Below are 26,748 nucleotides of genomic sequence, written 5' to 3'. Positions count from 1 at the left end.
GGCTCACTGTTGTCAAACGCTAGGACCAAAGAGATCTAGCGCCATCAATCGCGTACTACGTTAAGTTTGGCCCTGAAAGGGCTGGCTTCATTACGGTCTCTATATCCCAGCACGAGGAACTGCAAACAACCAGATATTGAGCGAAAAATCATCGTCTCCTAATGTACCAGGATTGTCTTATGGTCTAATCGATAGCGTACCATTCCGCTCTATCTGCCATCTATTCTAGCGACTACAATCGCAACGTTCGACTCGTTTGAGTAACCAGGGGAACAACCATCAAATTGTCGGCGACACGAGATTCCAGCGACGGTTCGTCCGTATCTGACAAGGTCTCCTTTCGAGCAGCCATTGCCCCATGCGACGCCGAGCCACCATATACCGAGTCACCTGAGGACCCACTTCCGCCGGCATCGTCGTCGAGCTTTCCCTCCTTCGCTCCTCCGCTCTTCTCATCTCTTTATTTTCCACCGCAAACATCTCCAGATCATCTCAAGGCATCCATCACTGAGCCTGTCAGCGAACCACCGCCGGCTTTCAGCCCGGTACCGCCTGCAGAGGCTGCCGTCGCTGGCACAGCAAGCGTAGAGGCAGAGACCAAGGCTGCGCTTCCAGCGGACAACAAGGGGGAATCAAGCAAGAACGCGGAAGACTCCGAGCCGCCACCGCCATATACAGAAGGCTCGAGTCCGCTTGACTCATTTACATACGTGATGGCCGCCGCAGGCGGTGCTGCGAGCATAATCACTCAGGTACAGCAGGGGGGTGCGGCGCCTGTGAGTACTTTAGCGGGTACGAAGATCACAAGAGTCCCAATTTTCGCGGCTGCTATAGCGGAAGCTGACTTAGCATTCAGATGTCAGCGCGGACGAGCATATCACATTGGACCTCAGGTATGTTGAATCAATCACCCCTGTTGCGCTAAAACTGACACCGATCCTGCAGAGGAACTCGCTTCACGTTGTCACGGGACGAGCTTCTTACTCTTCCCGAATTCGTTCTCCTTTCCTTATTCCCCAATGGACTTCTGCCAGATGGTCATATGAACTCCTTCCATGAAGGAGACATATACCCTGTCGATGTACGTTACCGAAAAGCTGGCATATAGCTCGTCACTCCTCAGCACTGATTCAGTTCACCAGTATGATCCCCAGTCGCTCCAGTATATGCTCGAATTTTTCCGCATCGTCGCCCAAACAATTCCCTCCTCCTCACCGTCTCCTACCGGATCACCATCGGAAATCCAAGGAAGCTCAACAGAACCGTCCTCCACTTCCGCTCGTGACATGCTTCAAGACCGAGCCGGTATCATCGTGTTGCGAGAGGATCTAGATTTTTACGCTATACCGCCAAAAGCGGATGTTGACCAAACCGAGATGATCGAGGTCAAGCGGGCAGCAGGAAGAGCATTACTGAAGCAGGACGGAATATTTTCTGGGTTGAGGAGGAGTGAAGAGACGGGGACGACAGAGCAGCATTTAATTGAGATGTTGACAGCTGGTGGCTTCAACAACGAGGATCGCTGGGGCCACCGTGCCGGCGAGCCCAACAAAGCCGTCATTTGCAGCCTCGCCCTTGCGCGACTCCGAACTGACATCAAGGGTAGCGAGACGTTGGCCAACAGCAACGCGGTGGGTATGGCCCAGAAGCTGCTGCTATTCTGGAGGAAACCAGCAAGGAGATGTTGGTGGGAAGGCGTCGAGCTGGACAACGTTGAAGGTGTAGAAGGGAAGTTGAAGGTTTGGATACGAAGAGTCTGGACGCTGGAGATGGTGAGTACATTTCCAACTATGCCCTTGATTCTCTTGCTTTCCAGACAATTACTGACAAGGCATCTAGAGCGTCATCGGGCTACGATGATCCAATTACATCCATCTAGTAGGTTTAGATTGACAAAGCGTACATGGTTGATTATGATAAATACCCTTCAAGTCAGTGAGCATGAGCGAAAGGCATGTTATTAGCATTTCTTGGGGACTTGGGCATAAAAAGAGATACAGCTACGTTTCGACGTATGCTCCACCGTCTTTAGACTTCTCGATCTGAATCATCTGCTGAGGCTGTAGGCTTCAAATGGAAGAGAGCCATACTTGTTTGTACTGAATTCTTTCACTATCCAGGACCGGTCCCTTTCTACTACTCTCTCCCCAAGACTCGCCGCGCTCACGTATCTTTTGGACCGAGCAGTATCCTCGAAGTGGGCTTTTCACATCTGTGTTTTGCTGATCCGTTTCCGCCTGCTTCCGCTTTCCCTTCCCTTCCCATCCCACCTCGCCCTCCGACTCACTCATCCTATGCTTGCGTTGCTCCAGCTCGGCCTGTGGCAGCGGGGCTATACGCATGACCGGGCTCCTCCCCCCACCCCTTTTCTCGCTCCCTTCACAATCTCCAACTTTGTCGCATTCCCATGCGCATACCTTTCTTACGCAAAACGTTTACTCACAGGGACACGCACAGGATTCCTCGTGTCCACGTATCGTAATGTGCCATGTGTAAAGACATAAATGCTACCATCTATACGTAAATAACCGCAATTTATCTCAATCCATCCTCCTTCCATTCTGCGTCCATACCTAAACCATCTCCCTGCCATCTACTTCAGAACGTGCATGCTGGGCCATGTTGTGGGAACCTTTGCTGATGCTAGGTCGCTCCATCATAGCACTCGTCTTATTCGATCGAGGCCCTGCAGAGGTTTACAGTCATCACGCAAGCGCTGTCGTCGTGATTTGATTCCGAACTGCCGTTTCCGCAACCAAACACTTGGCGAGCGGATCAGGGCTCTCTGCGAAGGGAGACGGCAGGTTTGTATACTTGGAGTGAGTACAAGTAGCATGGGCTGCTCAAATGTCATTGCTGCGATTGTGAATGGGTGGCTGTTGGGTTGCAAATCGTGGAAATATGGCACCGTTCGGATAAGGAGTTTGACCCGGCAGCAGATAGGAATTGCATGGCTGCTGAACCGTGCAACTCTTTCAAACATGATTGTGATCTCCCAAATATGTGCCAATTGACTGGATGCAATCCAAGGGTCGTGATAGGCACCTACAGATTATGTGTGAACCAGTCTCACATAGAGGCTAGCATTTGAGCTATACTATGACGCTTCGGTTCGAGTACTCGATGTTTTCTGTCTGGTCATATTTTTTCTGAGCCTTTGAGCCTCATTTCTAGATCGCCAGTACATCAAGGAAACGAAGAGCAGGTCACCGTCGCCCATGAAATGAGCTTATGCACTCGGCTGACCGCCATTGTGCTTACTGCTACTGCTCTTGCCCTTTTCCTGTTGGTGCTTGCTGGTCACTGGATTGTCCAGACCTATGGCCCAGACCTATGGTATCTTGCTCGTGCCGGGCCATGAGTAAGCGCTTTTTTTTGGTCTGCTCGAGCAGCATTAACTGCATTTGATAGTTTTGTAGTGCTTCACTAGTGGTGTCGATTGATGAGTAAGTAGGAGTGTCCGTCGCCTCGGAAGACTCGAGTGTACGTTCGCTCAAGTAATCAGGACTCTGTCCAGCGTCCGCCAAGAGACCTCGAGCTCTTGGTACTAATTCATCCCGCCGGATGGAATTTGCTCCCAGTAGGTCTCCGTAGTTGCGCGCTGGATGATGGGTCAATAGATCAGTCTCCTCACTGAGAAGCAAGATTAGCTGCTGAATACCAACCTATGGCTCTAGGTATCTTACGCGCTAGGAGGATCTGGTTCCCTATCACGAGCCCCACCCGCGGCCACAAGCGATTCTACGTCTTCAGGCCAGTAGTCTGGGTGGGCATGATAAACAGGGTAACCGCTACCGCCAGGGTGCAGGGGTTGCGATACCTGGGATCCATCAGCGACTTTACCACTCGCATTGTAATGCCCAAAGTGACATGACACCACATACTTGAATTTGCTCCGTCTAGGGAGTAGGGGAGAGAATACTAACATCGACAAGCTTATCGCCCTCGACTCGAACCTCCCTATCTCTCAATTGCCGCATGAGGAAAAGAAAGTTACTCTCCTGGAATTTTTGACTCTGGTCGCCCTTCACATTTTCAAGGAGCTGACCGGCTGTTCTTGCAAGCTCTTCCGCATCGTCCGCATCTTTGCCCTCCTCGCCCCTCTTTTGAGCTTCATCAAGAATTCTGTCAAAGCCAATCCGGCTGTGATCAAGCCATCCTTGACTCTCTTGGTCCTTGGTATCATGCAGTCCCGCGTCTATTTGGGTCTCCTTTCGATGAGCGCTATCTCCTGATTGCTGTATCTCTTCTCTGGCTGCATCGAAAGCCCTCTCGAACGCTGCTTCGTCGTAGACATCTTCAGCTTGCCTTTCGGGCTGCTTCTGCCGCGCCATCGTAGACAGGGTATCATGATGCTGTGGCAACAGGCCACCAGTGTATCCGTATGACCATCCGCTGTAATTCTGACCAGCAGGTATCTGCTGTTGCTGAGATTGATACGGAGAAGGCTGGTTCTGTTGATGTAAGAAGTCCTGGTGCCACCCACCTGTGCGTTGCAGAGGGGCATGCTGACGGAATTGGGATTGCGGAATTGGCGATACTCGGGCCTCATTCAATTGCATATTCTGGAAATCCGAAGCCCAGTTCGGGAGCTGTGGCTGGCCAAGTTTCTGTTGGAAGGAGCTGGCTGGGGGGCCATTGTAGAATGAATCAGGCTCGGGATATCCGGCTTGAAGTGGGTATCCTGCCTGAAAGGCTTCGAACTCTGCATCGAGTATACCGGGCGCGGATCGAAAGTTCTATAGGTCGCGAGTTAGATCTCCTTCGGAGAAGCTGGCAGTGCGGTGACATACCTCGGCCGGTGCTTGACGTGCTGTTATTCGGTCTTGCTGCAAGGTCCGATCTACGGAGGTCTGTTTCTGAAAAGTTTGGAGGGCGTTTGAAGGCCCACACAGGGCGTCGGCCATCGTTTGTTCTTCTCCGCGAAGCGTTTGAGTGGATCAAAGAGAAAAGGATTGTGAAGGAAGAGAGGAGAAGCAGGGAAGGCGAATGTAGACGAGTGTCCAGCGAACTAAACAGCCGAGGCTTCCACGGCTTCCTGAGTGCAGTTGTCGGCCACCGTACCGTTATGCGCGCCAGGACCGCCTCTTTGCCCTATGAGGATTGGTGAAAGTCGCATATTGAGGAAACAATTTCGAGCATTGCTGGCCTCATCCCCTCTACCTTTCGAGGCCAAAGCACTGAAAATGGTATGTTAGTACCCAATGGCAGAGATATCATCCCTAACCATGTCTCAGGCGCAACTTATCACCAATTCCGGTCACGATGACATGATTGTAGGTACATCTTAATACTCCAAGCTTCCCAGAGCTCCGTATTCGGAGGCTGATGAGCGCTATGACAGCATGATGCTGTATTGGACTATTATGGACGACGACTGGCTACCTGTTCCTCAGACAAGACGATTAAGATCTTCGAAGTGGAGGGAGAGAATCACAAGTTGACAGAAACACTGCGAGGGTACGAAACAGGCTTCCCAGTTGAGCACGTGCTTTGTGCATTGACATTGTGATCTAGACACGAGGGGGCAGTCTGGTGCGTCTCATGGGTCCGTTCGCCTCTCCCCTCCCCCAAAACCCTGCCTCATCTTAACCCGCGTCATCCATCACCAGGCACACCCCAAGTACGGCTCCATCCTCGCATCCTCCTCTTACGATGGCAAAGTCCTCATCTGGCGCGAATCACCCAACTCGCAATGGACGATTGTCGCCAACTTCGCTCTCCACACCGCCTCCGTAAACATAGTCTCCTGGTCCCCTCATGAATCTGGCTGTCTACTAGCCTGCGCCTCTTCAGACGGGCAGGTATCGGTCCTAGAATTCCAAGAGGGAAATTGGACACACCAAATCTTCGCTGCGCATGGACAAGGGGTCAATGCTGTGAGTTGGGCGCCTGCTACCCAACCAGGAAGTCTGGTATCGAGTAAGCCTGGGGTAGACGGCAAGGGAGCAGGAGGAGGGGTGAGGAGATTCGTGACTGGGGGGAGTGATGGGGTAGTCAAGATCTGGGAGTACAGGTACGCTCTTCTCTCATACTATTCCTATGTTGTTCCTTTTGAAGGGATGGTCGTGCTGATAGGACATCCGCAGTACACAAGACAAAACCTACCTCCCCATCAAAGAACTCGCCGGCCACACCGACTGGGTCCGGGACGTGGCCTGGGCACCCACAATCCTCCAGAAATCGTACATAGCGTCCGCGGCGCAAGACAAGACGGTCAGGATATGGACAAGTGACCCCGCACACCCCAACGATTGGAAACCGACGGTTCTAAACTTCGACGCTGTGTTATGGAGGGTGAGCTGGAGCCTGAGTGGAAACGTGTTGGCGGTCAGTGGAGGCGATAACAAGGTCAGCTTATGGAAGGAGAACCTGAAGGGGGAGTGGGATTGCGTCAAGTGGATAGAAGAGTAGAGAGACAGATAGATAGAGGATGCGCTGCATGAGGAAAATGCGAGCGTTGCTGTCGGTAGGCTACTGCTAGAGGCGTTGATAGAGTGGGACTGCAGCATCTAGATCGAGTTTGCGGCAGCATTAGGTGTACGTGGAATTGAAAACGACTTTTGATTGCATGCAAAGCTAGCGCGTGAAAACGAACTGTGCTAAGTCCATGGGCACAAGAGTGAGTCCATCTCACGACGCTCCTCCGCCTGCTCCACCAAGCGTACGTGAAACGATCCCTAAAGACCGGCCGCCTGGTGTGGCAATGAGCTTCTCCGGCTCGACGCAACGGCATAGCTGTGCTAGCTGGGGAGCCAGATGGAGGAAGCGTAATCGTATTAACGGCGATCAAAGACCTCGGGGCGAGCCCACAAGCAGGCTGCGAGAGATCGGATGTAGGGGTGCCCTTCGTCTTGATATTCATGAATCGTGAATCGTGAGCGGAAAGTGTGTGCGGAAATGACTGGGATGACGGGGATATGATCCCGAATGAGGGCGTTGATTCGTGTCCGAATATCTTCGTCCGGTCCCTCATGTGCTGGATAAATTGTGATGTGAGATTGTGAAAAGGTGGAAGATGGTTTGCGAAAAAGGAGTGTGGTGACCAATAGATGATCCAAAAATGAGAGTGTTTGGTCCGTATCCAGGTAGGTCGTTTCATGTGTTGCGTAAATGATCATTGCTTTCCGTGTTCAGTTTCTGCTAAATGAGGCCGTGGTGGTGGAAGATGGTCTGAAGTGCGTGTGTTCATTGTCGTCGTGTCCGGGTCCAAGTCCGCTCAAGCACGCCCTCCTCTCGTGCATTCAGCTCATTCATCCTTGTCGACATTCCAAAAGATGAACGGCCCCATGCACCTCTTCAACCCCGTATCGTCCATCGGGCTCCACCACCTCCCCAGCATGATCATGCCACCCGGCAGAACCACACCTTCATAAGCCCAGCATCCAGCATTGACCTGGGCATCGTCATCGACCTGATACATATCACTGAGGTTGTCGTCGGCGCCAGCTGGCTTGTATGGCACGTATGGAGCGTCCCCCTCGGATGGCGGAGACTGGAAAGGAGCCCAGGTGGTGCCGGACTGCGGTGGCATGCTGTCTGGTTGAGCTAAGGGATCGAAGTATTTCATCATCGAGATGCGGTGCCAGCCTGGGATCCCCTCCTGAGGCGGCAATGGGTGTAGGATACCGCTGCAGTGGAAGGGTTCGGCATCGTTTCCTGAGCCGCTGAACTGGTGGTAGTGAACACCGCGCTTGGGAGAGGTCGGCGAGGTTGGAGAACATGGCTTTTTCTTTCGTGGCAGCGGTAGCTCGATGTCAACGCGAGTCACGCCCGGTGTGCCTGGTGGTGAGCGTGGTTCTTGAGGAGGTTGCTCACGGAGGTTGCCCCGAGTATACGCTGCCATTGTGCGACGTCCTACACGTGGGATTCGTTCGGCTTGAGGAGGTTTAGTCTTATAGAGCGTGTCGAGTCTCATGCACAGAACTTTGGGAGGCATGGCGTTGAGGTGAGATTCGAATACTTTTGGCCAACGGGCTCTATTTGCTTCAGGTTCGAAGTCAAGTTCCAGAGTCTGAAAACCGTCATGGTGATCGATGCTGTCGGTGAAAAAGTATTCCTTGCCAGGTTCGCACCGACGAATGAGATCCATCTCGAAAAGGTCGTGCAAGTAGGCTGTTACAAAGCATCAGTATTTTAGTTACAGAATCTGAGCTTCCAGACTAAGAAGACTTACCATAAGTCCCTTTCCAGTGCTTACCAAGCGTCTTCGCACCACCTCCTTGAACGAGTCTTGAGTCCCAAGCCTTAGGCTTTTCATGCGCTTTGAGCTGGTTGAATAGCTCATACAGAGTATTCTCGCCTTTCTCAGTCAAATGGTGTTTGAAGAAGTTTGCGATGTGCAGCAGAAGGTTTGTGCTAATCTGCCATATACTATTCGCGCTGAACATTGGGAAGTCGTCGGGGTGAGAGTAGACCGCAAATTGAGAGTATGCAAAACCAAGTGATGGGTTACCTCTGACTGAGGGACTGTTCAGCTGCAAATGCGTGAGGACGAGTTGCAAGGTCTGTAGGAGAGGATTCATGTTGCTTTTCTCTTCCAAGCAGTGGAAGATTTTTCTGAGCATCTTGGAGCGTTGCACGAATTCCTGGATCACACTGAGGTTGTTGGAGGGGTGTTTCGCTTTACAGCCAACAGGTAGGTTTGCATATGATTCTAGAGAATGTAAGTACAGTGTTTGAGGTACGGGTAATCCTGGCTCGCTCACCAACAATGAGATCTCTTACGAGTTCCATACAGCTGATCTCTCTGAGTTCCTGACCCATTAAGAACTTGGCACTTTTGCGAAGTAGCCGTGAACGAATCTTGTAATGCATCGCAATCTCCAGGCCTCCCTTCTTCTCCGGCATATCGTAACGCTGAGCGTACCGGTCGCGCCAGACACCACAACGATATGTGTCCACTGCGGAATTGGTGGCATGACATATGAGTCGGAAATTGCACACCTGTCGGTCGGTTTCTAGAAATGTTGCAATCTGCTCATTGAGCTAGTACGGGGGGATACATCAGTACAAAGCACTTTGAACAAAGCGCAAGCCGCCCTGAGGAGCACAGCAGAAAGGATGATTACCTCGAGTGATAGAGAATTAAAAGCCATTGCGGTGATATGGTATGAAGAGTGTTGCGAGGGTGGACAGACGCGATGTAGAGTAACGATCAAGGTAGGTGAACGTTTGAGTCAATGTGCTTGCGGTGGGTTGCCAATGCAATGCGATGTTGCGCTGATGACTGTAGCTAACCAGTAGCTGAGGTATGAGACTGACGGAGGAGAAGGAGACGGCGAGTATGTAGAGGTAGTACGGTTGTTGGGAGGATGCTGGGAGTTTGAGGAGGAAGAGCGATGAAGAGCAAAGTGCGCAGAAGTGAGCAGAAAGATAATGAGGAGGTTGGTCTTTTTCACCCGATTAAGACGAAAGTGAAAGTTGCATGGAGCCCCTGAGTTTCACTGGAGTGAATGACAACGGTGGCAAATCGAAAAGTGAAGTTTCCGCGATCACCATTTCTCATCTCGCAGCCACTTTGACATTATAGATCCAGTGGATAACGAATTGACTGGCGGCCTCCTATAACTTGTAATTGAAACTGGTGTAAGCCCCAGCTACGGTGAGAACGGAGCTCTCAACACTTGCATGCAATCTGTAGCAGGGTGGAACCTCAGTAGATCTGTGATCGCGGCATCTCCTGAGATAATTCTCGATCAAATGAGAGTGATCAAGGTCTTACGCAAGAGAATGCGTCTCGGTGAACGAGGAGAGCTTCTCTATGCGATAGCACCGACAGTCTTCAGCAGATGTAAATTATAGGTCTCAATCCACGTAGATCGTGGATACTTGACAATCTTTCAGATACCAGATTGGACCGACTTGCTATCCTACAGATGCTTGAGAATTAGATGACTCCTTCCTCTAGACGCCCAAGTCGAGCTGCTTGTTCCGGTGACAAGAGCGATCACATAAGGGAGAGGCACCGTAGTGCGCTTCGCAAGCACAAGCGGCCTCTCCATCCGACTGCAGCACTCATCGATGTGTTTCTCGTCTATTGATCAGCTTGTAAGGTGCAATGCGAAAATGGTCGGATTTCAGCGCGGTAAGTGCATGACCGTCTCCTTGTATTTCGGATGAAACGAGCATGTCATAGTACTATGCAACATGCAAGCACAGAAAGCACCAGCGTACCAGTACTAAACACTCCTTGCCTCTGCGCACCAGACTTGGGTTTGGCACCAGAAGAACCGCTGCCAGACGAGCTACTCCCAGTCGTACCGTTTGCTGTCTCATCCTTTGTCACGACATAGATCTCACCACTAGCATCAGAGCTGAAGAACATGCGACCCTGGCTATCAAAAGCTAACCCCACTGGTCTGAAGCAATTCCCTGGACAGGCGGTATTGTTGGCATTTGCGACGATGTCTGTGTAGGACGTGTTACTGTTCGCCGGAGCCACGGGTTCGCCGCCGTCGGCAAAGGAGATGAGAGAGACTTTGTAGCCGGAAGGGTCGGTGCGGTCCCTAAACCATGTCAGTGTCCTATGCTTCCAGCCCATCCAAAAGGTCGACATACCAGCTCCCATGAAAGGTGACCCAGCCATCGTTGCCGCTGTTGTTGAACACAATGTTTAGTGGCGCCATGTGCGCCTCGAAAGTTAACCTCGGCGGTGTCTGCTCTGCGCAGTAAGTATCATTGATAGTGTTGTTCATATTTCCAATAGCGAATTGGCTGCCGACAGTCAAATTACTATTGTCCGGTAAGTCGCTTGGATCCCAAGCAGCGAAGCAATACGGATATCCATAATTGCTGCCCTGCGCTGAATACTGAGTTCCGTTGAGGTACCCATGAAAGTTCAATTCTTCGCCAGGGTTGTCCTCGTGGACATCTTGGCCATCACGCGTGGCCTGATCGACCGAGTTCTCCACGGAGAAGATACCACCAGTAGTCGGATGCTCAGCGACACCAACCGAGTTGCGAAGCCCCCAACTACGCACATTTCGGAGTCAGCATGGCTTTCTCAGGGCAACAAGCAGAGTCATAAACCGGATTCGAGCAATGAGAAGAGCGCTCTGCTCCCAAAAGATTGGCATTCAAACCCAGAATTTGTAAAAAGTAGGAGGGATGAGTTGGTCCGAAATGTACGTACCCAAGACGTAGCCCATCGGTATCATACGAATAGCCATCCGCCGTGATGTTGTTGAGGTTGAAAGCCTTTATCTGACTGTGGCCTGAAGAAAGCATTTCCGCTGCTGGATCGATGTTGGCAGTGCTTCCTCGGCTGATCAAAAGCATGCCGTCAACCTTCTGAGAGATGAGGAGGGTCCTCGTAGTATGGTCATCTGTGTTCATACCCGTCACTACGGTCATATTGGTGTCGCTGACGGTGGAGCTCGCTGAATCGTATTCCCACGAGTAGGCTGCTTCTGCTGAAGAAGCGTAAAGTGTTTTCCCATCTCGTGATAACGCAATGCCATGGTTGAGCTGCGTACGACGTTTCAGTATTGACCCTAGGCTCAGAGAACGCGGCTTACGGCGCTGGCCTGCACCACGGTCTTCTTCGACTTGACAGTCACGCAAGTGCCGCCATTATCTTGCAGCTGAAGACTCTCAATCCCCGCGCCTGCTTGAACAACCAGTAGATTGCCTGCGCTGTCGAACTCTATCGAACGAGGGTCAGTTAAACCGGTAGCCACAAGGGCCGCCCGGTACCCAGAAGCAACGGAAGACTTTATCGAGTTCGTAGGAATTAGAGTGGTTGAACAGCTCGAAGATGACTGGCCCAAAGCCGGAACGAAGAAGAAGAAGCCGAGCAAGGCAACTAACGGGACAGGTGACATTCTCAAGGAAAGCCAGGCTAGAATAACAGGCTCGTCAGAAGTACAGCAACAGAGCAAAGAGAAGAAAGGACATTCAGAGAGCGGAATGGCTACAAGTACTCTCGAAAATTGCCACTGAAAGGCATTGAACGGGAGGGAGGTCTAGTCCCAGAGCATTTTGCCGCTTTTCCGGCGAAACGATGAAGATTCGATGACTTCAGCCAAGCTGAGCGACCTTTGCGAGCATCGATCATAGTACTTTCATTGAATGAATATTCTGTATGATAAATCAACATGATGGAGTAGGGATGATTTGTCGTTGCACGGTAGCCAATCAGATAGCCTCAACTCTAAGAAGTAATCTAGATATTCTATGGAGCAAAATGGTTGGAGGGACTGACTGCCTCAAATTCGGTACAACAGTTTTGAGGTCTAACTTAAACTTGGAGATAAAATTGTTCTCTGCATCGGGTATCTATCATTATCGTGCAATATCTGCCAGCAGCAACGAGTGCTCATGTATTCGCTCCCCGTTCCGTTATGCTCAAAGTTCGTCACGCTTACGTCCTCCTTTCATTATTTTATTACAGAGCCTCTCCGACTCCCTGACTCCACCTGTTGCTGTTGTTGGAGTTATTGTTGTTGTAGCCATCGTAGCTGTCGTGCTGTCCCACGCTACTGTAGCCACCGCTAGCACGATTGTCAGCCTGAAGGTCCTCAAACCTCAATCTTCTCGGCTGCCCGTTGATGCTGGTAGCTGGACTTCTGCTGCTTCTCCTCCTGCCATCTCCGGACGGATATTGTCCACTCTGCCTCGGGCTGTGGCTTTGGTGTTTCCGTGAATGGATGTTGAACTCCGAGTCCTCCCACGGAATTGGCGGTGGTGCGGCCACGTGAGGTGATGACTGGGGCGAGTTGGCAAATCGTTTCTGGTGTTGCTCCCAAGGTGCCACCGTCTCACGCTGCGCTGGCTGGTAAGGATCGATCTGACTTTGGTATCGCTCGCCGCTGCTATTGCTCGCAGTGGTAGTACTAAGCTCAGAGTCATGACTGCTATCTGCCAACGTGCTGGCACGATTATTCCTATTGGGTGAGCGGGATGGCACCTCGGGTGGGGTAGTGTAGCCACGGCTGTCGCGATACTTGGGGTGACTATCGTCGGCGAAGGCTGCTCCGGGGAAAACTTCATGGTTACGTAATGACTGTCGTAGCTCTCTGGATGGTGCATCAACTTGAAGGTTATGAACATGCTGGTGCTCATAAGGTTGGCCAATGCCGCTGTAAGGCGGACTGACACCATGGTCACGGTGGATAGTGTGACCGGCTGGTTCGCCAAAACCAGTGAGACCGAATGGCGTCGGCGGTCGGTCCGCATCGTTGTGGGTAGGAAGCCCGCTAGATTGGGGTCGGGTATCGGAATTGGAACGAGAGCGAGAAGAGCTCTTGCGCGAACCTGGTTTCTCAGGAAGAACGTACGCAGCAGCGCCAGGAATCATGCCATCCGTAAGTCCAGCGCGAGAGTTTGGTGCAGTCCGACGAGAACTGGGTGGCTCAGGGACGAATGGGTTCTCATGATGGCGCATAGCTGGGTGCTGAGACAGGCTTGGGGCTTTCTCATTGTGTACGTGGTGTTCAGCTGCCGCGGCCGCCATAAGTGGGACGGTGGGAGACTGTTCTGTAGGCACTTCTCCTCTTTGCGCAGGAGAGTAATTGGAGAAGTGGCGGCCTGGGTTGATTGGCGATTTCCATGATTTGACTTCTTCGTCCTCAACCGGAGTGACGGTTGGGCGTCGCTTGCTACGGCGTCGTCGACGGAGTAGACAACAGCAGCAAAGGCCGAGGAGTGCGAGAAGAAGTAAGCCTCCAACAACGCAGCCGACGATGATGCCGATCTTGGCTCCTTCGCTCAATCCATGATGAGCACCGGCCACGGCTGACGTAGCTGCTGGTGCGGGCGCCGCAGTTGCTGATGGTGATGAGGAAGTCGAAGATAAAGATGAAGTTGGCGGAGTTTCTACAGAGTTTACTGACTTAACGACACTGGCTGCAGCTCCGGCAGCGCCAATGAAGTCGTTCAGAGGATTAGATGTTGTGGTTGCAGCTGCCATCTTGATGGTGAGTAAGGTTGATGAGGCACGGAGGGATGTCCGAAATTGATATGGAAGAGAGGTGATTCGACACAGCGGTGACGTTGAATAACTATCACTGTGGTAACAATCAAATCAATTGCTCACCACAGAAATTTATTTTTCGACTCATCAACGGCAACGGGCAAGAAAAGGAATGAATGAGGAAAGAGTATTATTAGAGGGAAGATACAAGATACAAGAAGCGGAGGAAGGGAGCGCAGCCACAGTTATGCTGTCATAGATGCTGCAAGACCCAACGGATTGTCGGTACGCGATGCAATTAACATCCTTGAGTATTTGAGCCACACTGGCCTCATCGCGCAATATTGATTGGAGAGCGAGGTGAAGTTGGCGATAGCAAGGCCGCTAGATGATGTACTTGACACTAACTAGGTAAGGTAAGCCGGGATCGTCGCGGCAAGAAGACGGCATCGTGGGCTTTTTCAACCTTGGCATGATGACGGAATTGCAAAGGAAAATCCTGATTTTTCTGATTGTCCTGTTTCATGAGCCTCATCATCTCGTACACTCGTACTGCACTGAACGCAAAGCTTCAACGGTGGCGTCAGAAGGATACAGTCTGTCGTATTTGATTGATGGAGGACAATAGCAATGTTGTAAAGTGATCCAGAGCAAGACAAGAAAAGCACCACGAGAAGATCGTCACGACACGCTGTCAAGCTGCTAAAAAAAAAAAGGGATCTGCACTAATTGTACACAGCCACAAAGCCACATGTAAGCCGGACTTCGGGATAAGATCTTACTTCACCTCCGCATTAGGACTAGGCCCTCGTGAGTCGTGCTCCAGATTCTACCCTCTAAGTACAACGTCCGCCGATGTGTGTCTAGCTCCTGAGGTACTAGGGAATTTTCTACGGCACCGTGAATGCGTCCGTGCGATTCCTCAATCCAGGCTTAGTCCGCCTCTTCCTCCACCTAATACCCTATCACAGACCAGCTGAGGCTGGCTCCTCCTACTCCGAGTAGTCACCTCATGTGGTGGATGAAAGACAAGAAGCCAGCTCGATCATCGAATCAGAGAGCAAATTTGTATTATAGAAGGTTCATTCTGATTTCTATACACAATAAGATTATCTATCTACAGGTTGTCTATCTACCAGAACAGAGCTCCAGGAGCATCAACATCTCTAAAGCGCGTAACACGCTCTCCTCCACCTTCCAAGTTGTCCTCAGCCAGAAGACCTGGCTCAGAGACCTTATCCCTCGATCTGTATTCTTCGTTAAATCCCTCCTCGGATCAGATTTCCCCTGCCTGATTCTCTCTACCGCCTTTGGTGACAACGCCGATTCGAACGGCAAATCACGCCGCCTCTTGACATCTGACTGAAAAGTGCCCAGACATTGTAATTCAATGTGGTATATGCAAAAGGCGAAGACGGCAAAATTGTGCGCATTGTCTCGGGCGTGGCTTCCAGCTGCGAGGCCTAAATACGCGGCGGCCATGTAGCCGTGGGAAATATATTGCAGTTCTTCGTTGAATTCCCATTGATTCCAACCCGTACTGTTCCAGTCGGCGTTTGGAGGGTAAACGTGCGGGACTTTGTATATGTCTGCAGAACGGGAGAAAGACAGAACAAAGTCAGCATATGTACCTATGAAATGGCACAGAAATATTAAAGTAAATCCATACTTACACGTCAAGGAGACGAGATGAAAAGGTTCGTGCAGATCAGTCATACCCGACGAACTCAAGACCTGTCAGCCTTTCGTAAGTCCAACCTCGATAGCCTTGATCTGTAAGGCCAATAATCTCGAGTAAAAGCGACAAAGGGCAAGATTTCCTCCGAAGAACCAAAACCCTGGATGTCCACTTCGTCGCCACATGCCCCTTGTCTCTCCCTCGTCATCGAACCCCCAAACATCGTGGACACTTTCCGCCAACTCGTCCCCAAAGACCTTCCTCGCCGTCTCTCTCATATTTTGATACCCTGTCGCAAAAACGATCTCATCTGCTTCCAGCTCCGAACCATCTGCCAGAACAAGACTACGGGCTTTTATAGACTTGACGTCGTGCCCTTGCTTGATCTTGATCTTTTTATCTACGATGAGTTGCGAGGCGCCTACATCAATGTAGTAACCGCCGCCTCGGCTGAGGTATTTCATGTAAAGGCCGGCGCCGTCAGGACCACTGTCGACGGCAAATCCGGCAGCCGTGAGCCCGTGGAGAAGAGTGCTGTCACGCCGCATCATTTCACTGGTGGCTTGTATATGAAGGCGTTTAGCAATGGGGTTGGGAATAGACATGTTGACTATGTCCGCGTCTTCAACAGGGGGCTGACAAGGATAAAAGAATTAGCGTGCTAATTCCAATGGAAGCAGGGACTGTTTACCCCATCTTCGGCGTAAAGGCCTTTCATGGTCACTTCACTTAGAGTATCGCTTGTGAGAACGAGGGTACTACTGCGTTGCACCATTGTGACATCGTAGCCGTGATCATAATAATCTCTAGCGATGTCGTGGCCGGAGTTACAACAGCCAACTACCACTGCCTTCTTTCCCTTGCTTTTCCCTCTAGGCGTGGTGAACTGCGATGAGTGGATGAGAAGGTCCCCTCTGAAATCGTCAATTCCAGCGATGCGAGAGGGGAAGTAAGGCTCCCCAGAGTGACCTGTCGCCAGGATGACATGCCGAGGATGTAGAGTCCCTATGCTCTTGTTATTGAGTTGGATTCGGTTTAGGAAGAATGAATTACGATTCTCTTTCTTGCCATCCTTTTCGCGCGCAAGAGTCACCGTCCACTGCCGCGTACTTTCAGACCATTCTGACGTTTCCAAGGTAGTATTAGTCCACACATTAAGTTCCAAGACACCTGCATAGTATTCGAACCAATCTGCGAGTTTGTCCTTTGGGGTAAAGACCTAGACATATTGAGCTCCTCTTATCTCAAGATTCTGCGGAGGAACCCACAGGCCAATTCGGCGGGAAGTTCAAGTAAGGCATGTGATCGTACCTGCAATGCATATTAGTTGAGGAAATTCATGCCCATCGTTATAACCCACCAGACCGAGTCATGCAAGACCAGTTGATGGTATCTGTTTCGCCAATTATCTCCTATGCGAGGGTTCCGGTCGATTATCAAGGTCTCTAGGCCAAGTTGCTTGAGCCTAGCAGCCACAGTGAGTCCACCTTGGCCAGCACCTGGAGAGGGAGAAATGATTAGCTGATATCGTTTTGGCCATCTTGGTCCTTCATAGCATACCCAGAATCAACACGATAGGCTGGCGGCCACCCTCGAAATTTTGTTGAGTAACAAGCCGATCTTTCCAATTTCGACCTCTATCCTCAAGGCTGCTTTCTGTTCCTCGTGGTCTTCGACTGCGAATATTTTCCTCGTATCCTTTAAGTTCTTTCAGGGTGGTAAATAGAGTCAAAGCTTTCCATCTGCCACCATCATTGGTGTCCGATACTAGTCTGACCAGACCGTCTCCCCTTCCAGTGCTAGTCTCAATCTTGAGAAATGTCTGGACTGCCTTCAAGCTCCCAAAACCTGAGGCTTGTGGGAATTTATGTGCTGAAGAATCGTCCAAGCTGACGCTGGTCAATTGGCCACCTTGGGGAGAGCTTTGAATGAATCTAAGGATCTGCTCGGGTCCTTGAAGTGTGTGAAAGTCCCAAGTCATACAGAGCAAATCTCGCCAGCAAGATTCTTTGAAGAAAAGCTTTGTTATGGAAGCGTGCTCTCCACTGAGGAGATTGTTGAAGAGAGAAACCCAATCATCTGTGATTGATCTTGGAGAAGCGCTGGGTGGGGGAAACGAGGATGGAGTGCTGTGGGTGTCAGGAAAGGGTGCGGTGGGAAGGAGTCGTGAGCCCGGTAAGACGATGTTGGATGGGGGAAACTGGACTGCTCCCGTGGCCATTTTCTTCTTTTTGATCTGGACACTGGGATGAATGATCGTTGTGGGTTTGGCAGGCTCTCAAGCTAAAGGGAGATAGCGTTGTGATGATTGTCGTGATTGTACAGTGCACTCGTTTGAATTGTTGAAGAGGGGTTATCTTGACTAGGCCGACGACGTCATACAGTGACTTGAATTGCTGGCGGTCACGGGTTTCTGCGGTCAGCCTCATCGCGGGGCGAACCTTCAAACCTCCCAGAAAATGTACTTTGGGGGGAAGGGGGGGGTGTTGGCAAAGGCCATTCGTTGATTCTCGGGGATGCTCGCTCGATTGCGGGTACAAGCAACGGCCAAAAGTCATGCATGGAGAGAAGGACCAGACGACGTTGTAAGAGATGATACAGTCGAGATTATAAACAAATTGCAGAAACTGCTATACCAAAGTACAATTATCGAGAATCATCTCTCAAGCTCTGCTCTCAATTTGCTCTCTTCCCAATAATCCTTCTCTGGAAAGTTGGGATAGCGACACGTATCGAAACTGGCTTGTGTAGATTGATGGGTCACTGTGTACCTGGGTACGCTCTAAAGTAGGAACGGAAGGGCATGAAGGACTCCAGCTGCTTGGTCTAGGACTAAGCCACCCATTTCCAGCGCCTCGCATAATGACAACCCTGCGTTGAAGAATTCATAAGGTAGTCCGTGGTGTGGGCGGATGAACGAATATTCGCTACTGAAAAATCTATATTACCAAGTAGCTAGTTGTGTTAGGCCTAGCCCAAAGGCCTACGGCCTAGAGGCAGTTGCCACCCTCCACCTCCACAGCGTTCACTTGCACTCAGCCTTGCAGAACACACTGTATTCAAAGTCAAACAACGAATTATGCTGCTATCGAAACAGAACACGTCCAACCGTGTTTTTTTCCATTTCTTACAGGTTAATAAGGAGTTCAGAACATGGCCTGCGCCCGTCGCAGCCGGGGGTTGGTTGAATTAAGTTGGTGCTATATCGTCTGCCACCAACACTCGGTCAACGACGATCAAAACGGTATTGGAACAAAGTCGACATCGCTAAAGGACAGGAGCCTTCTTTTGTGGCGGTAATAGGCCCCCACGCACAACATGGACGACGACTCAGATCTTTTATTGCTCTTTGTGCTCTCTCGTCGACAGTCGCAGGGCACAATCAAAAGACAACGTATTCACAATGCATTGTTCGTCGTTTCTTTGTGCGCCGCAAGCCTGACATTATAGGGTTCAAGACACAAAGTCCGTTCATGGCTGTTACTCATTCAGCCGTTTATATATCACCCCAACCTCCTATCTTTCTCTCCTTCTCATCCACAGTTTCAGCCCTCCCACGATCCAATTCAAACCTCCAGAAAACTAATCCACTTTTAGCCAATCTCTCGATTCATACTCATAGCTTTCCCTTCGAAATGTTTGACAACAACAACAAAGGAAAGGACGCGTCCGCGTTCAGTACTCATGAACCGGGTTGGGTCAATATCGACCTCGAACCGCACTGCGCCGAAGCTACTGTTATTGGTCAAGGCCCCGGGTGGAAAAACTTCGATCTCGAAGCCAGAACTCCTTCCAAAAAGCGCTTGTGGCGCGGTGGTAGAACGTCCAAGATTGTCGTTGGTGTCGCTGTTGTTGCAATGTTCCTAACGGCGATTTTGGTGCCAACGGTTGTCGGGGTAATGAAGGGGGAAGGCAAAGGAAAACAGTAGGTAGTTGGATTTGGGATCGGGTAAGGGAAAATTATTTTGCGTCGAACTTACCCCTTTTCTTGGGCTTTCTTGCACAGGGGCAGCCATTTGATCGTTATCATCAGCGTTTCTTCACTGGGCTACTGGCATTTTGATTTTTGGCTGACTTCGCTTGCCCCTCGTTTTCCATGGCCTCCTTCTCGTATCCTGCGACTTGCCATGTTCCATCTTGCTACCTTCGTTCACGAAGCCACTTTTGTATACACAAAGACGTAGTAATACAGTTTTCTTAATGTCCGATTCTCGACCACTGCAGAGCGCGCGACATATTATCCAAGCCATCACGTTTTCTTTCCCTTGTTTCCCTAGTTCACTCGTCCCTCTCCTATCCTCCTAAGCAGTGACAGCAACCTCGTGATCCGGTACTACGCACCACTAACACTAAAAGCCAAATGTCCAATCCAGAACCTTGCCAGATTTACACCCTTTCCCCACTCCAATACTCACGGTCCTCTTTCCTAGCAAAACGAACAACATGGAAGCCCTGGGGACAGTGGTGACTCCTCAACACTAGGGTCCGGCCAAGGCTGGCCTAGAAGCTGCGCGTTCCAGGCACGCAATCGGTTTCACCATGTAAGAATTGAGATCGGTTGCGGGGCTGGGCGTAGCGTTAATTCATTTGACGCCCGTTATTTCGACGACGCTGCGAAAGCGCTCGACGACGACGCTGCTTCCTCTTCCTGTGCATCCGAAGACGGATCCCTCGAGGACGAGGCTGTTGATGACCAAAGGAGGAGCATCCTGCCCCCGGGGGTTACTCAGACTATCCATCAACGGTACTGGAGGGTTTTTACGTTCTTTGGGGCGTCGAGTATTCCTCGGATTTCTTAGCAAGTGGGTTTCACGGATTTTGCGAACCGTTCGGAGAGAAGGGAAGCCGTTGTCCTCGGGGCTGCGGATACATCCGATAACGAATAAGCATTTCAGTGCAGAATGAGATTGAGGTTCATTCAATCCAGTTGTTGTCTCGCTTGTCGTGACCGTCACTGGTATGTTCGGTAGAGGGGGTTTAGATATTCGAGTTAAGGTTTCGGATCTCTCTATCCTTTTTCTCAGACGATCGAACGCTGCCCAACCCTTCGGAGACCTGAGACTTTCAATCGCACTGCGTATGATCCAAGTGCCGAGGAAGGAAACTGGTATTTCAAGGGTTTCAAGATTTGGGTGTGAATGGCCTAAAATCTGTAAGACAATATGTACCGGGCTTTTGTCGCTGAAGACCTTACACTTTTCTTCTGACCTGAATTCCGCATCTGTAGAAAGAAGTATTACCACACTGTCATATAGGTGACCATTTACACGAGACACATCTTGGTGCCCAAAAGAGACTTTCGGCTTCCAGCCACCATATTTATACAATTTTACCCATCTAAACCTCATTACTCGGGTACTCGACCTCACCACTACCAACAAAATCCTCCTTGATACTTCTCATACTCACGAATCGACTCAACAAGTTTGATGACCCAGCCTTATCGTTCGTCCCGCTCGCCCTCGCGCCACCGAACGGCTGCTGGCCCACAACCGCTCCGGTACACTTAACATTGATGTAAAAATTACCAGCGCTGTTCCTTAGCATGTCTTCTGCAAAGCGAATGGCTTCTCTGTCTTTCGCAAACACGGCGCCAGTCAAGGCGTAGTCGGATGTGCTGTCTATGAGCTTGCAAATGTCTCCGAACGCGCTGGAAGGTGCGGAGTCGTAAACATAAACGGTGAGTATGGGACCGAAGAGCTCGGTACTGAGGAGGTGATGGTGGGGGTTCTTGGTCACGTAGATGGTAGGGTGAATGTAGTAGCCGGTCGAGGAATCATATTTGCCGCCTGTCAGTAGTTCAAGCTCTGGGTCATCTTTGGCGTCGTCGATAACTTTCTTTAGCTTGTCGAAGGATGCTTGGTGAATGACGGGCCCGATGAAATTGCCGAACTCGATTGGAGGTCCAACTTTCAGGGCTTTGGTCTGTGCTTCTAGGACTGGTTTTATGGTTGGCCATAATGACGATGGCATGTAGGCGCGAGAGGTAGCGCTGCATTTTTGGCCCTGGTACTCGAATGCCCCACGAACAGTGTTGATGACGGCGTTGTGGGGGTCGGCGCTGGCGTGGACGAGATGGTAGTTCTTGCCTCCGGTCTCACCAACGATGCGTGGGTAGCCTCGATACTTCCCTTCCGCCACGCAGTTGGCGATCTTGCCGTACAGGCTGCGGAAGACGGTGGTGCTGCCCGTATAGTGTAGGCTGGAAAAGTCTTTGTGGGCCAGAACAACGGAGGTCACCTCGACAGCGTCACCAGGAATAAATTGGATTACATTCGGGGGTAGGCCAGCTTCGAGGAGGATCCTGTAAATTATGTAGTTGGAAGCAATGGCTGAAGGAGATGGTTTCCAGACAACGACGTTCCCCATCAAAGCTGGAGCACAGGGAAGGTTTCCACCAATGGCTGTGAAATTGAAAGGGGAAATTGCATAGACGAAGCCCTCCAGAGGTCGATACTCAACGCGGTTCCAGACGCCGGGGGAGTTGTGGACTGGCTGCTGTGCATAAAGTTCTTGAGCATACTGCACATTGAATCTCAGGAAATCGCAGAGCTCTGCAGCCGCATCGATCTCAGCCTGCCAGGCATTTTTACCTTGACCAAGCATTGTCGCAGCCATTATCTCATATCGATACTTTCCACCAATTAGGTCCGCTGCCTTGAGAAAGATAGCAGCTCTGTCGGCGAAAGGCATCGATTCCCAGGCTGGCTTGGCTGCAAGGGCAGATTCGATGGCATTTGAAACGTCAGAGGAGCCAACATTGGTGTAATTGGCAACTACTTCCCCGTGTGCAGCAGGATTTGGTTGGGTTAAGGCCGGTGTTTTCAACAGCTGCACAATGTATCAGCAACTGAATCCTGCCGTTCCGTGGGATTGCTGCTATCAATCGGCACCAGAAAGAAGGGCAGGACTTCTGGACAGCCAGTGCCGTCTGCAGGTTCTCACCTCTTTGCCATTGACCACAGCCGGCACCTCGAGTGTTTGCTTCTGGGCTCCGCGAAGTGCTTCCTCCAGGGCTTTTCGGTCTGGTGAACCTTTTGAGTAGTGTTTCTAGTGTTCCGGTGGTTAGGGTATAGCTTCAATGGCTTGATTCGCGCTTACATTGTTCTCGTTCTCCACTTTCGGGACTTTATAAGTAGCTATTGTGGCCATGTTGGAGGGACTGAAGCCGTTCGGTGTGCGGGTAAAGGAGGGGATTGATCTGTAAGCAATTGGTCTGTATGATAGTCTTCCAAGCAATTGAATGCTATTCGTCGCCATTAACCCAAAAACTGAGAAGCATCAGGGAAAATTCTCTCTTTTTGAACCTTTTAGAACAGAGCTTTCGTACCGTTCCTAGCCGTAGAGTGGGGCTTTCCATGTATACCGAGGTTTTCCCGAATGCGGGAGCGCCTGCTAGGAGCCGCATGAAGACAAAGCAGTGGAGATGTCTCTGATACTCATAGAGAATTGACACACATCTCTCATATTCAACCCCCTCTTGACTCTAAATATCAATCGCTCTATAAGTCTCCTCGATCGTCCATCCAATAGGCATCCTCCACGGATCGGCTCTTCACTATGGACTACCTACAGGGTAAGTTTGTTTCCCCGTGTCTCTCTCCAGCTACATGCGCTGCTAATATCTCGCCTAGATCTCTTTCCCCAAGCCGCCCGATTCTACAATGACTACTACTACCCTTTCCAACCCTATCTCGGCCCCCTCTACCGCATCCTTCTCAGCTCCCAGTTGTTCTTCTATCGCCGGATCTATCCCACCCTCTATCCCATCTACGTCCTCTCCAATAATGCGCTTCATTCACTCTCAACGGATGCCCCCGACATTCTCACTCTTGCTATCCTCGCCATCGCCCTCATCATATCTCTCCGAGTTCTCGATTACATGCGAAGAACTATCATGTATTGGGTTGGCCTAGCTATCAAGATGGGATTGTGGTTGGCTGTTGGAGGGTTGGGGGTGTATGTATGGCAGAGAGGTTTTAACCAAAGTGTGGAGGACTTTGGCTACGTTTGGGGCTTCCTGCACGGGTTAGGGAACGAGGGCGAGAGGATTGGAGGACAGAAAGCAAGAGGCAGGGAGATGGATGCAAGGAGAATGGCAGGTGCGGGCAAGAGAGGAAGGACCAGGGGAGCGGGCTGGTGATGAGGAAGGATGATGATAGATGACGGGAATAGCGAAATTGGGTGAGTATGGGTACCAATCAGGATAATTCACAAAGTGCTTGCGAATCTGACATAAAGCTTGGCAATCACAGACGTGCTGGGTCCCTATTTTCCACGCAACTATTCTCATCGATACTCACTAAAATTGGTACACCTCACGAGGTGCGGACCGAAATAGTTACTCTAACTCTCTTGATATCGCCCGTCGAATAAACCATCAGCTATGCAATGTTCAAAACGCCGACGCTATGCTTCGCCAGTAGGCCTCATCGCTCAGAACACGGCATGCTGTGTTGCAGATCAGGGTATCATCGGTAAATGGAAGAAAACAGAAGCTGGTCCCTATCAGGACCGGCCTTACTCCATTTCTGCGTCCTGGTAATCATACTCAACCTCATCATTCGGCTCTCTAGGCTCCTGTGCCTCATGGAATTGAATAGCATCATCGATATAGCTCAAGATGGCACCAACGCTATCCTCATTCTGCACGTCTAGCTGTAGGAACGACACCATGCTGAAATCGTCGATGAGCTGAGCAACTGCTCTATTCAGGCGCTTAAAGCTACCTCCTGCCATGACTGAATCCGCGGAAGACGGATCGGCTGACTTATTTTGGGACGATATCAGCGCCGCCTTGCTGTCTGTTGGGTCGTCATCCAACAGGGAGTTATCAGGGTCGATGAACCGCTTGAGCTCTTTCCGTGACACGGAGTCTTTGACCAAATCCATCTTGCTGAGAACGTTGACGTGGGGAAGCTCAAGCATAATCATTGCGCTCATAGCTGACAGTGTACCTGCGAAGAATTTTGCTCGATCAATCACGAAGGTGGATTCGAGGAGATATGCAGCGCAGAGATTGACGTTCAGAGCACCGCCACGAGTAAGATGTTTGATCAAAGTCGGAACAATCGGGATGTGGGTGTAGAGTTCGATTTGGCCGGGCATATCGATTATGATCAAATATTCGTCCGTGAGGGGATCTATGGCCTCGGTGAGGAAATCGAGATTATCTAGCAAAAATCTAATATATATTAGCCAACATTCAACACCAGCACCGGACGCATTGTGTCTCACTCAAAGCAGTAGATTAGTCCCCCATTAGGTCCCAAGCCCATCTCTTCCATGGCATCCTCGAGGGAGATCAGCTCCTTGATGTCGAGGTCTGGTGCATAGGAGAAGTCCTCGGCGGCAGGGTCAAGATTGACATAGAAGCAGGATCGTTTATTGAGACGAAGGTGTTGTATCAAGGCGGAGCAAAATGTGGTCTGGAGTTGTGTTCAGTACATATTATGCAGACGGCGGTCAATGCGCACACCTTGCCGGCGCCAGCCGGGCCCATCACTACGACGCCGAACTTGCTCATGGCTGGTAAGATGTGAATGGAAATGGATCGACCAAATCGTGTTCAATACAGCACACTAATACTACTGTATGTCCGAGTCCGAGGTTGAGCGAGTCGTTGGAGGGGTAATTATAAGCGCTAGTCCCCGGAGCTGATGGGGTGAATCCGCCGCAACCGCAGCAAATCTGTTCTTCGTTATCACGCCAGACCGCCCTTGAAATTCTCTCCATCCTGTGTATTCTCTACGTTGTGAGCAACTTTTAACATCCATCCTCTCTAACAGTAATCGCAAACAGAGAAACGAGCAACATGGTCACCCAACCCCATACCAATGGCGTTAAAAAGCCCACTTTCCTCTTCACCTCGGAATCCGTTGGGGAAGGGCACCCGGATAAGATGGCAGACCAGGTGTCAGACGCAGTCTTAGATGCTTGCCTGGCTGTTGACCCCCTCTCGAAAGTGGCTTGCGAGACAGCCACAAAGACTGGTAAGCAGTAGTGAATTGGCCGAGAGCCTGTATGATACCTATTGACGTCGCTAACACTTACCGCAGGCATGATTATGGTCTTTGGCGAGATCACTACCAAAGCAAAGCTTGATTACCAAAAGATAATTCGCACCGCCATCAAAGACATTGGATATGATAGCTCGGACAAGGGATTCGATTACAAGACCTGCAACGTCCTGGTAGCAATAGAGGAGCAATCCCCCGATATTGCCCAAGGTCTGCAGCTCGATGAGGCTTTGGAAAAGCTAGGTGCCGGAGACCAAGGCATAATGTTCGGCTATGCGACTGACGAGACGCCCGAGTATCTACCTTTGACTGTTCTATTTGCACATGCACTGAACAAAGAGATGACGAAGGCCCGGAATGATGGTACTCTGCCTTGGTTAAGGCCTGACACAAAGACTCAAGTCACAATCGAGTACGAACGTGACGGCGGTGCTGTTATCCCGAAGAGAGTGGATACAGTAGTAGTCAGTGCCCAACACAGCCCAGATATCTCGACCGAGATGCTCCGGAAAGAGATCAAGGAGAAGATCGTACAGAAGGTCATCCCCGCCAAGTATCTCGATGACCAAACGGTCTACCATGTAATCAACCTCACTGATGTCTACTCGAGCTTTCGCTTACAGATTATAGATGCAACCATCTGGACTGTTCATTATTGGCGGACCGCAAGGAGACGCCGGTTTGACGGGCCGCAAGATCATTGTGGACACGTATGGAGGTTGGGGTGCTCACGGAGGTGGGGCATTCTCTGGGAAGGATTACTCTAAGGTGGACCGATCTGCGGCCTATCTCGCCCGATGGATTGCAAAATCGCTTGTCCATGCCAAATTAGCACGACGCGCGTTGGTCCAGTTGTCATACGCAATTGGTGTCGCCGAGCCATTGTCCATGTTTGTCGACACCTACGGCACTTCAGATCGGTCTTCGGAGGAACTGGTGGACATCATCCGGGCGAACTTCGACATGAGGCCAGGCGTCATCGTGAAGGAGCTTGACCTTACCAAGCCGATCTACTGCCAGACGGCAAAGAACGGCCATTTCACCAACCAGGACTTCAATTGGGAAAAGCCCAAGACCCTGAAGTTCTAGACCTACATATTCGACGCGCTGTAAGATTCAACATGCATTTTCTTTTT

General features: G+C 50.7%; 11 protein-coding genes across 11 annotated transcripts; 5 read left to right on the top strand and 6 right to left on the bottom strand.

The window, feature by feature from the left end:
• Positions 1–161: 161 nt before the first annotated feature.
• HO133_002712 (uncharacterized protein) lies at positions 162–1,860 on the top strand (the record flags this gene model as incomplete). Its single annotated transcript, XM_037293637.1, has 6 exons — positions 162–174; positions 487–792; positions 857–893; positions 946–1,081; positions 1,143–1,772; positions 1,840–1,860. The coding sequence occupies 6 exons, from the start codon at positions 162–164 to the stop codon at positions 1,858–1,860; spliced, it is 1,143 nt and encodes a 380-aa protein (XP_037150466.1).
• Positions 1,861–3,263: 1,403 nt separating this feature from the next.
• On the bottom strand, positions 3,264–4,907 carry HO133_002711 (uncharacterized protein; the record flags this gene model as incomplete). Its single annotated transcript, XM_037293636.1, has 4 exons — positions 3,264–3,633; positions 3,687–3,820; positions 3,927–4,739; positions 4,794–4,907. The coding sequence occupies 4 exons, from the start codon at positions 4,905–4,907 to the stop codon at positions 3,264–3,266; spliced, it is 1,431 nt and encodes a 476-aa protein (XP_037150465.1).
• A 321-nt stretch (positions 4,908–5,228) lies between these two features.
• HO133_002710 (uncharacterized protein) lies at positions 5,229–6,414 on the top strand (the record flags this gene model as incomplete). Its single annotated transcript, XM_037293635.1, has 5 exons — positions 5,229–5,276; positions 5,345–5,460; positions 5,518–5,548; positions 5,613–6,016; positions 6,090–6,414. 5 exons carry the CDS (start codon positions 5,229–5,231, stop codon positions 6,412–6,414), a joined length of 924 nt encoding a protein of 307 aa, XP_037150464.1.
• Positions 6,415–7,249: 835 nt separating this feature from the next.
• Positions 7,250–11,825, bottom strand: HO133_002709 (uncharacterized protein; the record flags this gene model as incomplete). The annotated part of the gene is made up of 7 exons (XM_037293634.1): positions 7,250–8,115; positions 8,177–8,656; positions 8,709–8,903; positions 10,177–10,508; positions 10,561–10,974; positions 11,135–11,469; positions 11,520–11,825. 7 exons carry the CDS (start codon positions 11,823–11,825, stop codon positions 7,250–7,252), a joined length of 2,928 nt encoding a protein of 975 aa, XP_037150463.1.
• Positions 11,826–12,388: 563 nt separating this feature from the next.
• HO133_002708 (uncharacterized protein) lies at positions 12,389–13,912 on the bottom strand (the record flags this gene model as incomplete). The annotated part of the gene is made up of 1 exon (XM_037293633.1): positions 12,389–13,912. The coding sequence occupies one exon, from the start codon at positions 13,910–13,912 to the stop codon at positions 12,389–12,391; it is 1,524 nt and encodes a 507-aa protein (XP_037150462.1).
• A 1,131-nt stretch (positions 13,913–15,043) lies between these two features.
• Positions 15,044–17,814, bottom strand: HO133_002707 (uncharacterized protein; the record flags this gene model as incomplete). The annotated part of the gene is made up of 7 exons (XM_037293632.1): positions 15,044–15,504; positions 15,589–15,649; positions 15,674–16,228; positions 16,285–16,812; positions 16,862–16,904; positions 16,954–17,092; positions 17,154–17,814. 7 exons carry the CDS (start codon positions 17,812–17,814, stop codon positions 15,044–15,046), a joined length of 2,448 nt encoding a protein of 815 aa, XP_037150461.1.
• A 1,097-nt stretch (positions 17,815–18,911) lies between these two features.
• Positions 18,912–19,522, top strand: HO133_002706 (uncharacterized protein; the record flags this gene model as incomplete). Its single annotated transcript, XM_037293631.1, has 2 exons — positions 18,912–19,003; positions 19,216–19,522. The coding sequence occupies 2 exons, from the start codon at positions 18,912–18,914 to the stop codon at positions 19,520–19,522; spliced, it is 399 nt and encodes a 132-aa protein (XP_037150460.1).
• A 1,408-nt stretch (positions 19,523–20,930) lies between these two features.
• On the bottom strand, positions 20,931–22,745 carry HO133_002705 (uncharacterized protein; the record flags this gene model as incomplete). Its single annotated transcript, XM_037293630.1, has 3 exons — positions 20,931–22,424; positions 22,539–22,643; positions 22,695–22,745. The coding sequence occupies 3 exons, from the start codon at positions 22,743–22,745 to the stop codon at positions 20,931–20,933; spliced, it is 1,650 nt and encodes a 549-aa protein (XP_037150459.1).
• Positions 22,746–23,153: 408 nt separating this feature from the next.
• HO133_002704 (uncharacterized protein) lies at positions 23,154–23,736 on the top strand (the record flags this gene model as incomplete). The annotated part of the gene is made up of 2 exons (XM_037293629.1): positions 23,154–23,169; positions 23,228–23,736. 2 exons carry the CDS (start codon positions 23,154–23,156, stop codon positions 23,734–23,736), a joined length of 525 nt encoding a protein of 174 aa, XP_037150458.1.
• Positions 23,737–24,113: 377 nt separating this feature from the next.
• Positions 24,114–25,119, bottom strand: HO133_002703 (uncharacterized protein; the record flags this gene model as incomplete). The annotated part of the gene is made up of 3 exons (XM_037293628.1): positions 24,114–24,777; positions 24,831–25,021; positions 25,072–25,119. The coding sequence occupies 3 exons, from the start codon at positions 25,117–25,119 to the stop codon at positions 24,114–24,116; spliced, it is 903 nt and encodes a 300-aa protein (XP_037150457.1).
• Positions 25,120–25,407: 288 nt separating this feature from the next.
• HO133_002702 (uncharacterized protein) lies at positions 25,408–26,701 on the top strand (the record flags this gene model as incomplete). The annotated part of the gene is made up of 3 exons (XM_037293627.1): positions 25,408–25,585; positions 25,652–26,193; positions 26,243–26,701. 3 exons carry the CDS (start codon positions 25,408–25,410, stop codon positions 26,699–26,701), a joined length of 1,179 nt encoding a protein of 392 aa, XP_037150456.1.
• Positions 26,702–26,748: the final 47 nt, after the last annotated feature.

This window comes from Letharia lupina (assembly GCF_014066315.1).
Source record: "Letharia lupina isolate WasteWater1 chromosome Unknown contig_15, whole genome shotgun sequence".
Taxonomy (NCBI): domain Eukaryota; kingdom Fungi; phylum Ascomycota; class Lecanoromycetes; order Lecanorales; family Parmeliaceae; genus Letharia; species Letharia lupina.
This window is presented reverse-complemented; position numbering and strand designations above follow the sequence as displayed.